Source organism: Spinacia oleracea, chromosome 2, assembly GCF_020520425.1.
Source record: "Spinacia oleracea cultivar Varoflay chromosome 2, BTI_SOV_V1, whole genome shotgun sequence".
In the NCBI taxonomy this organism is placed as follows: domain Eukaryota; kingdom Viridiplantae; phylum Streptophyta; class Magnoliopsida; order Caryophyllales; family Amaranthaceae; genus Spinacia; species Spinacia oleracea.
In genome coordinates this window covers 92,264,219-92,282,824 of record NC_079488.1, presented here as the reverse complement: position 1 = coordinate 92,282,824, position 18,606 = coordinate 92,264,219, and the positions used below count along the sequence as shown (strand labels likewise).

At 31.6% G+C, this 18,606-nt stretch overlaps 2 protein-coding genes across 2 annotated transcripts; both read right to left on the bottom strand.

Annotated features, from left to right (window-relative positions):
• Nucleotides 1-1,530: 1,530 nt before the first annotated feature.
• On the bottom strand, nucleotides 1,531-4,236 carry LOC110790072 (uncharacterized). Its single transcript, XM_021994807.2, has 4 exons — nucleotides 4,081-4,236; nucleotides 3,930-3,983; nucleotides 1,833-1,902; nucleotides 1,531-1,747 (listed from the first exon to the last, which is right to left on the bottom strand). The coding sequence occupies exons 1-4, from the start codon at nucleotides 4,147-4,149 to the stop codon at nucleotides 1,695-1,697; spliced, it is 246 nt and encodes an 81-aa protein (XP_021850499.1). The 5' UTR covers nucleotides 4,150-4,236; the 3' UTR covers nucleotides 1,531-1,694.
• Nucleotides 4,237-10,790: 6,554 nt separating this feature from the next.
• Nucleotides 10,791-12,329, bottom strand: LOC110790071 (cytosolic sulfotransferase 8-like). Its single transcript, XM_021994806.2, has one exon. It carries the CDS (start codon nucleotides 12,289-12,291, stop codon nucleotides 11,176-11,178), a length of 1,116 nt encoding a protein of 371 aa, XP_021850498.2. The 5' UTR covers nucleotides 12,292-12,329; the 3' UTR covers nucleotides 10,791-11,175.
• Nucleotides 12,330-18,606: the final 6,277 nt, after the last annotated feature.

Below are 18,606 nucleotides of genomic sequence, written 5' to 3'. Positions count from 1 at the left end.
TAAGTGTTCTACATGATATGTTCTTTTCTGCTATTTTTAATGTTCTTTTTCTTTACTTTATTATGTTCTTTTATGCTCTATTGTTTTTCGTTTTTTTATTGGCAATGTTGTTTTACATGGTTAAAATAAGTGTTCTACATGATATGTTCTTTTCTGTATTTGTAATGTTCTTTTTCTTTATTTATAATGTTCTTTTAGGTTCATCCTCCTTTTGTTCTTTTGAGGAATTGCTCTGTTTATTCAGCCTCTCTTCTTGTTCTTTCAGCTGTTTTTGAAGATTTAACATCATTTGTTGCTGGTCAAGTAAAAACTTCCTTTGCTCTTCAATACTGTACTTTTTGAAAAAAGAACAAACATAAAAGAACATTAAGATTTATATCTAATAAACATAAAAGAACAGAACAACAAAACCCAAAAAAAAAAAAAACAAGTGTACCGTTCTTATCATGAACATAGCTTGTATTTCTTCTTCTTCCCCCTCTTTTTTTTTATTTTTTTTTATTTTTCATTTTCTATATATATAATATTTCTCCTATTGGATTCATAACTTCTCATTTTAGAAACACATTCTTGAGAGAGAAAGAGGAGAGCTTTTAGTTTCTCCCAACAAAAGAGAGATTTTATGAGAGAGAAAGTTCAAAACAAATTTTCTCCTCCTTCTTTCTCTGAAATGTGATTTTAATTGAATTACGTTTACAAAAAACTAGTTTATTAAGCGAAATACTATTTCAATTTCGCTATTTTTTGAATTTTTTTATTCATTCAAAGAGGTTTATGCTGTTGATGAAGGTGCATCGGGTGATTAAGGTAAATTTTCTCGTTCTTAATTCTATGTTCTTTTTAAATTTTAATGTTCTTTTCTTATAACTTTCTATTTTTGTGGCATCAAAACAGTGTGTTCTTTTTTAGAATCAGCAATTGTTCTTTTTACATATTTATAGTGTTGTTTTCAGATATCTTTTGATAAATAAAATAACGGAATTAGAACATAAATTGGTTGAAAAAGAACATTTACAGAACTTAAAAGAACAAGAAAAAATATAGATCTGGTTTTAAAGTTCATCAAAGGTTCGTCGTTTTATTTTATAATTAGAACATAAATTGGTTGGAAAAGAACATTTCCAGAACTTAAAAGAACAAGAAAAATTATAAATCTGGTTTTAAAGTTCATCAAAGGTTCGTCGTTTTATTTTTTAATTAGAACATACTGTAAATTTGTTGGAAAAGAACATTTCCAGAACTTAAAAGAACAAGAAAAAATATAACTGCTTTTTATATTTGTACCTTTTGTCTGATTTGTCAATATTAGTGTTCTTTTTGTTAGTGTTCTTTTTGTTAATGTTCTTTTTGTTAATGTTCTTTTGTTAATGTTCTTTTTTTTTGCGGTTTTTATTTTTGTTGCGTTTTATTGTTATTTATGTGCGTTTTGGGACAGGTGTACCAAGAGCACCATGCACACCCCTGCACAATCTGAGCGTTGCGTTAATAGGGTTATTGGAAAATTGTTTTACATCCATGCCATACCAAACATCATAAAATGAAAAGGACAAAATCATTTCCCCATGAAAACGTTTTATACTCATTTTCTATAAAAATGTTTACAATAAACTAAACACTCCCCAAGTGGCAGATTGAAGCTAGACTGCGAGATAAATATGTTCCATGCTTAAGAGAGTGACTAGATATCAAGCATATCATGACTCTCTGTTGAACTTTTGCAGCTTGCTCTTAGCCAAATCAAGTTGCCCTGCATATTATTTACAAAGGACTTAAGCAAAGACAAATGAGAAAAACCAAAGCAATGTCATGCCCACTTGAATCATTTTACTTACGCTGCTCAGATGTGATTGCTTTCTGGATAGTTGTACGGAAGAATATGTTTCCAGTCTTCAGATAGACAGGCTGACCAAAAAAAAAAAGTCATTTCAGAAGCGGCTAAATAAATTATTGTCATCACTCATCAGCGAGTCAAAATGAAGTTGCACTCCTTAAAGTATTCAAAGAAAGCTTCAAATCAATTGCAACAGAAACAGCTTCAAATCAATTGCAACAGAAACAAAAGCATCTACAATTCAAAATATGGATCGCATTTGCCAAATATTTCCCCAAATTTGCACTATGTTAGAGGAAGTCTTTGTCACAAGTGACTTGTGTCCATATGGACACAAGTGAGTACCAATACAGAATCTGGAGTACCAATACAGAATATGTTAGTACCAATACAAATTATGTGAATACCAATAACACAATATGACTTGTATTGGTGGTATTTCTAAGCAATTTTGCATTTTGGTACTGACATATTATGTGTTGGTACTCAAGATGGTTGTATTTTGATCACTTGTGTCCATATGGACACAAGCCACTTGAGGTTTAGAAACCTTCTTAGCCTTCTTATATCAACCTTTCAAAAGTAAGCAGTGAGAACCTGTTAGTGTATTAGCAAGTATTTATGGTACTAGATAATTTTCCACTTTACTTAATCACAATAGTCGAAATTTACAACCCTTCCCAATCCGACATGTAGCAGAAGAAATATATTTTTATTCTTTCGCTGCCCTGCTGCTTCTATTTCTAGCATTCGATACCTTGCACCCCGCCCCTGCTTCTTTTCTGGTTTTGGAAACTTCCCTCCAAGCATCACCTAATGCTCAACCAATCCATATCTTGCTCCAGTCCAATACGCATTCACAAATCATATGAAATGAATGCAACATGGAGGTTAAGGGACCCAGAACTTCCATTTCTCATATCTTTCACAGCCTGTAATTTGTAATATGTCCTTCATAAGAAACTCTGTATATTAGGATTAATTTCAATAATTCCAGCTTCAACTCCAAAGCCATGGATGCTGTCCCTTAGCAACATAATGAGAACAGCTAAACTAGAACTATATCTAATGAACAGGTAAATTGGACTCAAATTCAAAATTTCCTTCTCTTAGAGCGCAAACAACTAGAAGCAACGGAGCCAATGAATGAGCAGCACCATTGGAAGGAATGATCAAGAGCATTAAAAAGGGCGTACCTAGTGCACAAGGTTGCCGCTGTACCAGGTCTGGGGAAGGGTGCTATTACCAATGAAAATAAAAGGTATTGTTACATCCGCTAGCAAGAACAACTAAACTATGAAGAAGAGTCATCAGTTAAACGTTCTAGCTTGCTTGCCACCAAGGTTACAACTCTATAAGGTTAAAATGAATCAAAAGTTCAAAACATCATATGCACCAGAATCTCACCTATAGCCATATGCATGTACCACTTGCTTCTTCCTTGCTACTTAATACAAACTTGAACTCAAGATAAACACACCCGATATGATTTTCATGCTGTGAATTCATGCCAGTCACTCCATCCAAAAAGAACAATCATGCACGGAAGCACCCAAATTTAACAGAAGAAAACCCGGTAAATAGCCTTCTAACTCTTGGTGCACTTGCATATGTGTATGTCCAACAAGAAGAGCGGTAAGCAGATGTTTTTAGGACACTATCCTCAATACGTGATATAGTGCATGATTCAATTAGTAACATACTTGGGTAGATAATTCCTCTCCCTTTCTCCTTCGCTGTCATCTCCTCCCTAATTCCCACTCTTAATTTCTTCTTTCTCCTAATTTCTATTAACAATTTTGTAATCAACCCAATTGGGTCATAAATCATTAGTCATCCCAACACATTTTTGGCCAATACTGCACCAAACGAACAAGCATATTTATAAAACACTTGAAACCTAGGGAGTTTTCTATTCCAAATTCAGCAAAAGAAAACCTAATTGTGATGAAATACAGTAATATAATACAAGAATAACGATCAAAAGTAGAATTCTTTGACCCCAATTGAATCATATGTTCAGGGTTTTGAAGATAAAATACAAACTTATAATCAGGCATGTAAAATTAGAAGCAATAGACGTAAATTAGAATCTAACCCTAGAAGAATGTAGACTGTTAAGCTCTGCAATCGCAACCTCGTGATGTTTAATCTGCACAAATTGACGATTTACAGAAACATTTGTATTAGCGAAATTAGAATGAATTAAGCTAATTAGCAGAGATAAAGAGGGGGAAAGAGAGAAATACCTCCAAAGGGTCAATTTTGGGGTCTGAAGAAGGGGAAATTTGGGAAGAAGATGATGCAGAAGCTGCCATTGCCGAGTGCCTTCTAGTGAACAACGTTCAACTCCACTCTTTCACAAGTTGGAAAATGAAGTTGGGCTTAAATGGGCTTGTGACCGGATTGGAGTCAAGTCACCTAACGCAAATTTTTGGCTATACCCGGGTACCCCCATCCAAAACGATGTCGTTTTGTGTTGTTTAAAATGAACATTAATATACTGGTACAAAATGAACATTTACTATTTCGGAAATGAACATTTATTTATTTATTTGGAATGAACATTTACTATTTTGGAAATGAACATTTATTTATTTATTTGGAAATAAACTACAAAAATGAACATTTACTATTTCGGAAATGAACATTTATTTATTTATTTGGAATGAATATTTTCTATTTTGGAAATGAACATTTATTTATTTATTTGGAAATAAACAATATAGGCGCTTGTAAAAACATAAAAGACCAATGAAGTGAACAATTTCATTATGAACATTAACCATATATTTATTGTGAACAAACAAATAGACAAGAAAGAACAAATAATTCAACAAAAAAGAACAAACAATATAAAAAAGAACATAAAATTCCAGAAAAAAGAACAAACAATACAACAATTAGGAACAATTTTATGATGAATTTTAAAGCCAACATGAAAAAACAAACAATACAACAAGAAAGAACAAACACTAGTACAAAAATGAACATTTACTATTTCGGAAATGAACATTTATTTATTTATTTGGAATGAACATTTACTATTTTGGAAATGAACATTTATTTATTTATTTGGAAATAAACTACAAAAATGAACATTTACTATTTCGGAAATGAACATTTATTTATATATTTGGAATGAACATTTACTATTTTGAAAATGTACATTTATTTATTTATTTGGAAATAAACAATATAGGCGCTTGTAAAAACATAAAAGACCAATGAAGTGAACAATTTCATTATGAACATTAACCATATATTTATTGTGAACAAACAAATAAACAAGAAAGAACAAATAATTCAACAAAAAAGAACAAACAATATAAAAAAGAACATAAAATTCCAGAAAAAAAGAACAAACAATACAACAATTATGAACAATTTTATGATGAATTTTAAAGCCAACATGAAAGAACAAACAATACAACAAGAAAGAACAAATAATAAAGCAGATAATTATCATGAACAAACAAATAAACAAGAAAGAACAAATAATTCAACAAAAAAGAACAAACAATATAAAAAAGAACTTAAAATTCCAGAAAAAAAAGAACAAACAATATAACAATTATGAACAATTTTATGATGAATTTTAAAGCCAACATGAAAGAACAAACAATACAACAATAAGTTTGATGAATGAATTTAAAAAACAACAAGAAAGAACAAATAGTACAACAAGAAAGAACAAACAATACAAAAAGAAAGAATAAAAGATGAATGAAGAGTTTAATTATGAACATTAACCATATGATTATTATAAACAAACAAATAAACAAGAAAGAACAAACAATATAAAAAAGAACATAAAATTCCAGAAGAAAGAACAAAAAATACAACAATTATGAAAATTTGATGATGAATTTAAAAAACAACAAGAAAGAACAAACAGTACAACAAAAAAGAACAAACAGTACAACAAGAATGAACAAACAGTACAATAAAAAAGAACAAACAGTCGACAAGAATGAACAAACAATATGAGCGCGTCGTTTTTGGGGTACAGCCAGAGCTGGCTGTACCCGGGTACAGCAGTTAGCAATTGGTCACCTAATACAATCTTCTTTTTTATTTGTTTTTAGTACAGTATCAGTAAAGTACCAATTCGTGGACTATGGACCGTGGTGCACATAGAGCTACGTGCACTAAAAGAACATGTGTGCATAAGTAAAAGAACACGATACTACGGCAAAAGAACATGCGATATAATATTTCACTTTTTTATTATAAAAATAATTTATTATTTTACTATTTATTAAAATCTAAGTAAAAAAATACACATGTTCTTTTCTCGTAATCAGATATTCTTTCAATTATATACTGTGTTCTTTTGGTGCACGTAGCTCTATGTGCACCATGGTCCACCTTCTAAATTGCGCTATTAACGGGGTAAAATATTTTCCATTTGAAAAGAATGAAAATCACTTTTCCACTATTGCGCTTTATCTTCTATTTTTCCATCAATATTCACCCATCTACCTGACATCTACTCCCATTAATCTTTTTTACCATGAATTTTTTTGTAAGAAACCAAACAAAGTAAAACTAGTTTGTAATTGTGTTTTACCTTGGAAATTGTTTTCTATGGAAAATCATTTTTCACTAGAAATTTTTTCCACCAAACCAAACGGAACCTTGGTGGTTCAAAGTGTTGCCTTCATTTTTGTCGGTGATAGTTTAGAGTCTTTATTTTTCGTTAATGTTGTCACACTTGCCAAAGCGAGCCGTACAAAACGGTGGGTAAACAATGAAAAAGGATATTAGGAGTTAGGACTAGTTGCCCAGTTTGTCCGTTCCTGAATCCTTACTTATTTGTTCTTGAATGTCAAATTTATTTCAAATATATCGTTGATACTCACACAATAGTACATCACTATCAGTAGGAGATCGTTATACGTTGGACACTAGAATCATAGATTATTGAAGTAGAATTTTACTAAAGACTCATGAAGAATCCAACAGCAAAGAGTAAAGATTTCAACCACGTGGTACCGACTTTCATTAGACTAGCTATGAATCTATGATAAGATGATTGTGTTGACTCTTGACTCTTGACTCTTGACTCTTGACTCTTGAGCAAGAAAGTGTCTTTGTAACATGATGATACTTTTGATATAGTTACCAGTCTTACCACCATACCAAAAATTCTCATATTTTACTAGTTCAATAAGCTCACTCCGGCCCCATAAAGGGACATTTTGGGAGACATCTTTTTACGAGCTCAGCCTCAACTTCTTCCTCGAGAACTCGCAATATTTCCTCTTGTGTTTGATTTTGATTCATTGTGGTCGAATCCATGTTCGTATAATTAGCTGGAGGATGGAATGCAATGGAGGGGTTTGGATATATATATATATATATGAATTATATAATTATATAAAACAAGTTGTAAGTGAGAGATGTTATAACTTATATGCATACTCAATTACTCATCTATTTATAGATTTTATACCAGTGTACGTGCCTTCTACTCGCTATCTCTTCATTTAAGGTTAAGGGGTTATGGTCTTATGGTCTTATGGATATGGATTATTATAGAAATTAAAAAATTATTATAGTATTACTTTCCTAGAGTATGCCTCAAAAAAAAAAAAAGCTCGAGGTAATAGAATGTAATAATGAGTAAGCGGAGAAACATGACTGTAGTTGAGTAATTGTAAAACATATATTACATGCACCCTTTCACATTTTCTCGGATACAAATTCTTATTTACAATGGGTGTACAATAAATATTGTACACCGGAGTAAAAGTTAACTCAAAATGCTTAAAAGTTAAGCATATATATGTAAAAGTTATCTATTTTTAAGTGATAAATTTTTTCATTTTAGTAAAACTTATTTCTTCAAAATCACTAATAATGTATAAAATTAATAATTTAACCCTTTAAAATATTTATCTATCAATTTTTTTTACTAATATAAAAGTTAATCAAAACTAAGTTAAAGTTACAAAAAAAATAGTTAAAGTTATCTTGGTGTACAATAAATTTATTGTGCACCTTGTGCGCGCAAGACCTTTTGTTTCTCGGAACATGTGAGGAAAAAATGTGATAGGAACCACCAATGGGTATAAAAATACCCTTGGGTGCAAGGTGCACTAATAATTTTCAGATTAATTAATCAACTAATGAAGAAGAAAATTAATGATCCGACTTTGTTTTGATTTTCGGATGTGGGGTTTCAGCTTGGGGAGGTTGTTGATCGACCACTAATCTTGTGTATAACCCCTTGATACTAATCAACTAATTAATGAGATTATAACACGAGAGAAGTCGCTATCTTAACCACTATCTACATGGACACATATTTACAACAAATAAGTTCGAATAAAAGTCAAAATCCGAGGAAACGTCCGGGCCACACACTAGTTAATATTTGAAATCGTGCATTGACAAATGAGTCTATATAATTATGTCATTTAAAAAAGAAACAATGAAGTATTTATTTTCTTCATTTTGGTACTACATTGCTGCACTATGTTTTCTAAAAACAGAGATTATACGAAATTTTTATTAGACGAATTGCGAACAATTTTTCCTACGTATTATTTGAGATTATTAGATCGATGTAATAATACATTTTGACCTTTGAATTTACATATACACGCATCGCGTGTATATAGGACTACTAGTAATTAATTAACTAAACATAAACATAGAATTACAAAATACAATAGCTAATAACATCGAAACAATTTGGGAATTTTTTGTTTCCTTCCCGACATCATAACATCACTTTCTATTGTGTATGTGAAGAAAAACGATGTTACGATGGGGAAGGAAACAATAGAAATTGGAATTGATTTTGAAGACTAAACTCATAAATTAACCTAGAACAAAGATTTAACAATTAATTAAGTAGCCTCATGAATCTTGTCAAGTTGTCATAAAATATTGGTGTACTAAAAATTCATAACAATTAAACGAGCCTCATGAATCTTGTCAAGTTGTCGTAAAATATTGTACGTACTAAAAATCAGCTGAGGACTTCACTAGCAATCTAGCATCATTGCAGCATATATATATATATATATATATATATATATATATATATATATATATATATATATATATATATATATATATTCATATTCATTCATGATTTCATGACCCTTCTCATGCAATTTTATAGCAGGTGAGAACTGGGAAAACCCTTATACTTCCTCCGTCTTTTAATACTCGCAACGTTTGGACTTTTGCCACTATTCATATAATCTACTTTGACTATTCGTAGTGTTTTTTATATAAGATAAAACATAGTCATGTGGGATCTTGTTAGATTCGTCTCAATGTGTATTTTCAAAATATCAACTTTTTATAATTTTTGCATAAAGAGAATTTAAGATATAAATGATCAAAGTTGTGCATCGGCATGCGTGAAACTAACAAACGTTGCGAGTATTAAAAGACGGAGGAAGTATTACGTAATAAATTATTCATTGATAACGAATCATGTGAAAGTTCTTCATTAATCAATATAAAAATCATGGTCCTTAGTTACGGACTACGGAGTGTACTAGGTTAAGATTAAGAACAATTATTTCCAAATGTCATGAGTTTTATTTGTTGGAAGTATAGTATTTTCACGGGTACACATGCAGCTAAGGAAATAAGAACAATATTGAAATTATTCAACAATAAACAAGAATTTGGTGTGTCGTAGCAATTAGGAACCACTGAATTGAAAATGATAATTCAACACAACTGGAGTGCTCAATTATATTCGTTGATTCGTTCCCTAAGGGTCATGCATCACTCTCACACTATTTGCCTATTCGTTCCCTAAAGCCAGGGTCTCATATATCACTCTCACACTAAGGCACTTTAGGGTGAGAAGTTTGAAGCCACGTGATCATGAATTTATGTTCATAAGAGAAGAATAAGTATAGAAAAAAAAAAGCTTAGGGGAAAACATAAGGATTATTGTGCATCAATCATATATCTTAATAACCTCATGGAAAAAGGAACAATCATATACATAGTAGGAGACTAGGAGGAGAAGAATGTTAAACAAAAGATGCAACAATCAATCATCAAAACATCATCAATTATTCTGAAAATAATGACGCTTTATATGGAGGAATAATCGACACAAGAAATGAAAAGTTGTAACCACCATAATCAAGGAGTATAAAACTTAATGATACTCGTAATATTAGGAGTTACAACTAATCAACAAAGAGTTGTTGCAAACAATTTGAAGTCAATCCCCTTGATACCAAAATAAGGTTTATACACCCGGGTGCACAATGCTCACTTAGCAGCAACAAATTTGTTTTAGGCTCGTTTGATAGGTTGTAAACGTTTTCATGGGAAAATGATTTTCTCCCTTTCAATCATTTTACGTTGTTTGGTATATTAAGGAATGAATAACAATTTTTCATAACTCCCTCAAATGTGGAAAACTTTTTCCATTTGAAAGGGAGGGAAACCACTTTTCCACATTTTCTCCTTATCTCCCTCTCCGGCCCTTTTTCCCCTCAATCTTCACCATCTTCTTTTAAGGAAAAAAAAAAAAAAAAAACTAGTTTGAAATTGTGTTTTTTCTTGGAAAATATTTTCCATGGAAAATCATTTTACACCGAAAATGTTTTACACCAAACCAAACGGATTAATCTAGCTTCCATGGATTTCATTTTTTTTCCCACATAAATCTGTTCTACGAAGTAGTGTTTGTCGCAAATTGAATCCTACAGACGTGTGGAGGATGCTCACCGTACACTAGGATTAAAACCATAACAAAAATAAATAAATTGCGCGTCCAACATTAAATTCCAACCCGTAAAAGAACATAGGCCTCCAACAAAACTAAGATAACATATTAAACAATTGATTCACAAGAGGAGACGTACTAATACATGATGTTCTTAACTCTTAAGAATTGTTTAAAATAGTTTTATTCTTCCATCCAATCAACATTTACGGAGAACAACTTACAATAATCTGGCATCATACAATAACAGCTAACTTAGAGTTGCCTAAGACAATAATATCAAATAAACATGGAAATACATAATTTTGAGATAAATTGTACTCCGTGGTTTATTAAATTATATAAAAGCGAGATTCATGGAGAATCAAATCAAATCTCGATTACATATTTGTGAAAACAATGAGAATATAATGATAAATTGTGGGAAAGCTTATGAAAGGGAAAAAACAAACACACAAAAATGATAACAATAACAATAAAAATAAAAACAACAACGTACAACAACTACCACCAAGTATAAATCTCATCAATGGCCGTGTTTGTAGAAAATTACGTGTAGACCGGACATTTTATATCGTCTTATATCCAGTGTAGACTCGGGAAAACCAATGCACTTGGTAACAGTTTACGAGGGAAGTAATTTAAAAGACAAACCAGTGCCCTTGAGTTTTTGTTCCATCAATTTGTTCATCTTTTCCAGCATGGTAGGTGTGAAATGATTAGTCCAATCCCCAACTTCTCCCTTCCTAAAGAAGCTATTCTTACCATAAAACCGGTTAATAGCCTCGCCACCACTATTAGCCTCCAACCCTTTCATAGTCTTAATGCTACAAAGCTCTATCATCTCTTGTACAACACCTTCACTCTCTTCCTTTATAGAAAATGGCTTACCTATAAATTCAGCCAACTTTTTCAAGTACAATGATGGATCATCCTTCAAATCTTCGTACTTAAGAAATAACACCTTGTTAGGCTTTTCTAAGCTAACCTTCCAATATTCAACAGCTTGTTCAAAGAAAGGCCCACAGGGGTGTTTCCCTTGACAGAAATCCTCAAAGAAATACTCCATAGAAGGTGGTTTGAATTCTTCTCCTAGTTGCTTCTTCATGAAGTCAATGGAGAAGTAATACAAAGACACAAGCATGTCTAAGGGATTTCGACAAATGTACAAAATCCGACACTCAGAAGTTTTGATAGATTGAGGAAGGGATGTGTATGACAAATGGGTGCTAAAAAGTCTTGGTGAAGGAAGTTGATCAAGATGATGAGGGCGAGGGTACTCAAAAGCCTCACCATAGAGAGGCTCAAGGCTATGAACAAGATCATGTGGATGATTGTTTAACAATGGGGTTTTATTATTCATAGAGTATTTCATGCGGTTGACAACAGAAAAGAGTAAAGATTTTAACCAAGTGGTGCCGGTTTTAGGGAGGCTAGCAATGAGGAGATCGGTGTCTTGAGCAATAAAGTTTCTTTGTAACATGAGAATGTTTTGGATATACATTTCACCACACCAGAAATTCTCATACTTTAATAGTTGAATTTGTTCACAACCCATGAAAGATGTTTTTGGGAGACTTTTTTTTAGCTCTTTAAGTTCTTCCTCTTCAATGATTTGTGTTTGTTTCATTGTTGATGGATTCATGTTCTTGGAGATAATGGATTTTTTTTTAAAAGAAATTGAATGATAATGCGTATATGCATGCACATGGGTTTTTGAAGTGAGAAACCTTATGTGCATGCTTGTATATTTATAGTGGTACAAAATTATTGTGGGAAATGTGGATTTAAATTATTAATTATTTATTTGATAAGTTATTAAAGTTTGAATTTACCTAGAGCTCAAGATCAAAGAAGTAGATCTCCTTGACCAAGTTGATAAAATAAACAAAAACCCCGTTCATTTTAGGGGTGCGTGTCCAATTCTATTCGAATAAAACCCGAAAATCAAACCTGTTATAACGGATGCAAGAAAGATTAAATAACGTAAATAAAGAGCGTAGCGATTTAAAGTTGTTCACTAACAAAGTGTTAGCTACGTCCACAAGCAAAGGGGAAAAAAGTTTTATTAATCTTGATGAGTACAGATTACAGAATACGACTAAGTTATGACCTAGAGAGTTTATATAGTACTCTCTGTACAGGCGGAAAAAATCCAGAAAATAGGTCCAAAACATAAATTTCTGGGGCGAGATCCCCGTGCTGGGCCTTACAGTAAGGGCTTGACCGATTCAATGCATTATTCTAACAAATGAAAACCGAATTACTAATTGAGATTGAATTTTTTTAAAACCGCTTTTCATTTATTTAGAAAATCTGATTTTTCAAATCAAATCATGAGATTTGGATCTAAATAAACCGGAATAACCTAATTTGTTTTGGATAATAATTTTATTGTTAATTTGGATCTAAATAAACCGGTTTTCATTCCTCTCTTCTAGTCTCACTTTTTTGACATGAGATATTTGGAAACTGTTGGGGTTGAATTATTTAATTTTACTAGATTAGAACCCGTGCACGCACGAATTATGATCATTTTTTTTTACAAAATATTTAACTAAATGTCCCCAAACTATTGCATAATTATAAAATTTTTGAACATACTCATTTAAATTTGTTCATCTAATATGCTAATTTGACCAACCTATCGAGTGAATATACTTTCCATTATTAATGTACCATTTGACTAAAATATATTTTCAAAAAAGTATTCAGCAAAGTTATTATTACGTGGTATCTATTATTAAAATTCGTAAATTTCCAAAATACGCCATATTTTTAGTTATTTTCCACTCTACCGTCCACGTCGTCAATTAACCCGATTCAATTTTTTTTATTTGTTCAGCAATAAACCGCCAACTGAAATAAAGGTTCAACTAGAAAACCGCTATTTCAATTGGCAGTTTACCTAAGCAACCGCCATTTGATTTGGCTGTTTATATTTCCCAAAAAGGGGGGGAAGGAACGTAACATCTATTATTTGTCAGCAAGTTTTGAAAGTAAGGTTATAATCCGCCAATTCAATTGGCGGTTTTGTTTCAGAAGAAACCGCCATTTGAGCTGGCAGTTTACCCCATTCAACCGCCAATTCAAATGGCGGTTTCATCTGAAACCAAACCGCCAATTGAACTGGCGGCTCAAAGTTGAACCGGGAAAAAAAAATAATTTTCTCTATACCCTGCTGGCGTGGACGGTAGAATGGGAAATAACTATAAATATGGCGTATTTTGGAAATTTACGCATCTTCAAGCATTATTCAAGGAAATCACTACTAATAGACTTTTTGACTGATCCGTTTTGAAACTATAGAAGATTAGGTGTTTTAATTCAACATTTCGATTATTTATTTTCATGCATGCAATTCAAGTTGTAGTACCACCTCCCCCCTCTAAGCACGTTGTTCTTGATTTTCCTTAAGCAAATTGGAAGTATGTTGTTTATTTTTCTTGCTTAATTAGTTGCAATTCATTTTGAAGATAAGGATAATCTTATAATATGTGGTTTCCATGAAAATGATTAAAGGTGGGTAAATTCTCAACGACATTTTGAGACTTTTAGGAGGATTTTATTTGTATATTTTTGTTGTTAGAGAACTTAGAAATAGTTTTAGTTCTTCTATAAGAAAAGTTATGTCAGTATAGTTCAATAGTTAGAATTTGTTAAGCATTTCCCTTAATTAGATATCATGAGTATAGTCGTAAACTGTAACAATTGCAAATTTGTTTGGTCTTTGTACAAATGATATGTTATTGGTGGTAATAGGTAATTTAAAGTGAATCTATTATTCAAGGGAGATGAACATACGCAGAAAAATTTAATGATTAAAAAGAAAAGACTTAATAAGCCGTAAAGTTTAAATATTGTTATTTGGTTTAAAACCGTCTAACATCTGCTTAAGAACAACATACCTTCTAAATTCCATTACACGACCTATATATAACCAGCCCGTTCGTCGAACGAGCCCAAAAATAGTATAATTAATGTGTGATATAATATAGTTTCTCACCACATTTTTTATATATAGGGTAATTTCTTACAAAAACATTACTTTTAAGGTGGCTTTTCACAAAGTTTTCTATTTCAAAACAAAAATCAAATTTTAGAAGATAGGGTTTTGAACTTTTGATTTTGCAAAGTTTAAGTATTTTTTAACGTCACTTTCTTGGCACAAGAGAAATCGAAATTGATTTAGATCAATAAACTCATGAAACCCTGAACAAATTAAGAGAAGCCATGAATCTTGTCAAATTGTCATAAAATACTGAAAATCATTCGAGGGCTTAATTCATTAACTGTCATCATTGCATCATTCATATTCATTCATGGCCCTTCTCATGCAATTTTATAACGTACGTGCGTGTGAGAACTTTGAAAAGAAACTTATTTTACAGCGCGTCTCCTGTGAGACCAGTCACACCATCAACTTGATGGTGTGACGAGCGCGAAACCAATAGCGTACCTCCCCTAAAACTATATAAAAAAAAAGTAACAGATCTAAACTATAGAAGTAACATACCTAAACTCAAAAAGTACCTCCTTTAAAATTATATATAAAAAAAAGTAACATGTCTAAATTATAGAAGTAACATACCTAAACTAAAAATGTACCTCCCCTAAAACTATTCCGTATAAAAAACTAAAAAAAATACCTCCTCTAAAATTATTTAAAAAAAAAGTAACATGTCTAAACTATAGAAGTAACATACCTAAACTAAGAAGGTATCTCCCCTAAAACTACTCCATATAAAAAAAGTAACATGTCTAAACTATAGAAGTAACATACCTAAACTAAGAAGGTATCTCCCCTAAAACTACTCCATATAAAAAAAAGTAACATGTCTAAACTATAGAAGTAACATACCTAAACTAAGAAGGTATCTCCCCTAAAACTACTCCGTATAAAAAAAGTAACATGTATAAACTATAGAAGTAACATACCTAAACTAAAAAAAGTACTTCCTCTAAAATTATAAAAAAAGAAGTAACATGTCTAAACTATAGAAGTAACATACCTAAACTAAGAAGGTATCTCCCCTAAAACTACTCCGTATAAAAAAAGTAACATGTATAAACTATAGAAGTAACATACCTAAACTAAAAAAAATACCTCCTCTAAAATTATAAAAAAAAAGTAACATGTCTAAACTATAGAAGTAACATACCTAAATTCGCAAGTGTGAACTGGTCTCACCATCAGTTGATGGTGAGGACAGTCTCATATAAGAATTTGGGAAAGTTTTATGGCGTGCGCTATAAATTGTCGAGGTGTAATACAAAAAGTTTGTGAATCACTCTCTCTATTTTATTAAAAGATACACTTTGACTGACACACAGTTTTGGAAAAGTGAAATTAATTTATTAAAATAAGATGAAAGTGGGGTAATGGTGAATTATTTATTGTAGTAAAAAGATATGAGTAAGTGTGAGATCATAAGAATGACAGAAATATTAATATAACTAGATTATGGCTCGTGCATGCAAGAATATTCGAAAATTATTATTTAGCCATATTTTTCATGAAATATTTTAATTAAATATCCAATGCATAATTAAAAAAAATTGAACTTACCCATTTTTTCATCTAATATGCAATTTCCGTCATACTACGTATTATATATTTTATATGTTTAATATGCATAATCGTAATGCCCAAGTCTATAAATCAAGTAATGATTGCATATTGGTACATATGAGAATTGAATGACAAAAAGTATTCCTCAAACAAATGTTGGAAGAAACTATGTACATGAAATGTCATAGGATTTGTGGATCCAAATAATGCTTGAAATGAATGCTAGCTTATGAAATCCAAGTATGGATTTAGGAAAACAATTGGGAATCGGAACTGTATTTAGTTTCATAAAATATACATGAATCTTATAAATGAAAAAGATGTTTAGTGGGAGTACATAAAACTCAATCGGTCCTATGTGTATCACACATATCTCACCATTGTGAAATAACATTCAAATGCATTACTTAGATTTGAAATTATTTATCAATGTTGGACCAAGGCGAAACTTAGTACATATTGGGTATTAAGATCTACTTACAAACATATTAGAAATATTATTTTGGATTAAGTAATGGAATTTACTAAATCAAACACGAAAGACTCCACTGGAGATATTCAACCCATGTGAATAAATCTAAGTAATGAATGTTTGAACCGTGTATAAGCATTTACTAAATTAAACATCAAAGAATCTAAATGAGATTCTTCACCTATATTATATATCGAAAGTTACATGAATAGAATTCAATTGAGAATCATTCTGCAAAAGAACTTATCATGTATGATGTAATACGAGGATCGCCAAAAATGTATCGTACGTCTTTAGATATGACGAACATATACCAATCTCTATTGATCTAAGTAAAGATCAACTAGATTGAGATCAAAAAAATCATATGGTACTTGAAAAGGTAAATAGGAATAGCTCTCGATTCAAGGAAATGAAGATATGTTATATATTGATGCTACACGCATAAACACTGGCAAAGGATCAAACAAGATCCCTTTGGAGTAAACCATTGGCACGGACGAGCTATAATGCATCGTGTTTTGAAATAACAACATGGATTGAAGACCGTGAGTTGTTGTGTGGGAAATTAAATATTAATTTCTATGTTCTAAGATACAGATGAAAAGTCTTCCACATATCTATGAACTGCTTGGATAAGCAAAATCCAAATATAGCATCACTAGCAACATACACAGTTGAAGTAAAGTACTTATTTCCTAAGAAGCAATAAAAAAGAGTTGTTTATGTTAAAGAGTTCTTCACTGAACTTATGTGAATCACATGTCTGCTGACTTAATGGTTATTCATTGAAAAATGTGTAGAACCACTATTACAGCAAGAAAGACTAGATCACCAAATAAACATACTCAAAAGATCTTATCATCCTATCTCGAAAGACATTCGATGAAAAGGATATTAAGATTGGCAAAACATGATAACAAAACCTATGTAGCAAGTGAGATAGAACACTCACATTGTGGCACTTTAAATCAAACATAATTTTGAATTCCATTAATTGTTTTTTAAAGATGGGTTAGAGGCCCATGGTTGTAAAACATTCGGGTTGAATATTTATCATATATGAAATGAATTTTTCATATTCCATTTAATCCTGGTTTAGTGTTAAATGATGAATCCTTTCAATTTGACAATATTCAAGATAAACTGTCAGGACCAGTCCTGTGACTAAGAAACATCTATCAAGTGAACTTGAATGTCAAAAGTTGAAAATGGTCCCTGGTCGGAAGTTTTCTATAAAGGTGGACGCATAGAAAACGCTAGACGACTAGAATGCAAGATGACTAGTAGTTATGTTTCCTGAACTATGTAGACATGACAATGTCGCAATCATTTTCATAAATACTTACTTGATGAGACTAGTATCAGACAAGACCTATGGAACTTTACTGTAAGAGATTAAAATATGTTATAAGTAAATTTCATTATCTTATTAGACACTAATCCTCAATACCTGAGTGATTTGAGATTACTGGTTTGAGAATTGGTTACTTTGACGCTGTCAACCGTCACACCGTAAAGTAGACCATAACGAAGTCTAAACTCAAGATCACAAGATTGGGATTTTCCTCCCATATATCGGGTTGAGATGCCAAAAGTTGTACAAGGCCACTCGGAGAGCTAGAAACTGTAAAATGCATGGTCGTGCTTAGATGAATCATAGGCTATGATTATCTGTTTATTTGACCAGTTGATCGAACTCTAATATCGAGGAATACCTCTGAACGTAATAAGGATGAGAAGTCTTAGCCTATGTTCATGAGCAAGCATCGAAAGACAAAGGAATTAGGAAATGCACACTTGTCCCTAAGGACAAGTGGGAGACTGAAGGAAATAATGCCCTTGGTCCAAGTTTGCATTTAATGCTAAGTCTAATAAATGCGGTTCAATATTAATTAAGCAAGTTAATCTTTTAGTGAGATCAGGTGATCTGAATGACTATCTAGATGCCGCTTCAGTTCAAGTGGAATTAGTGTTATTAATTCCACAACTTACTCTTGACTGAACCCGTA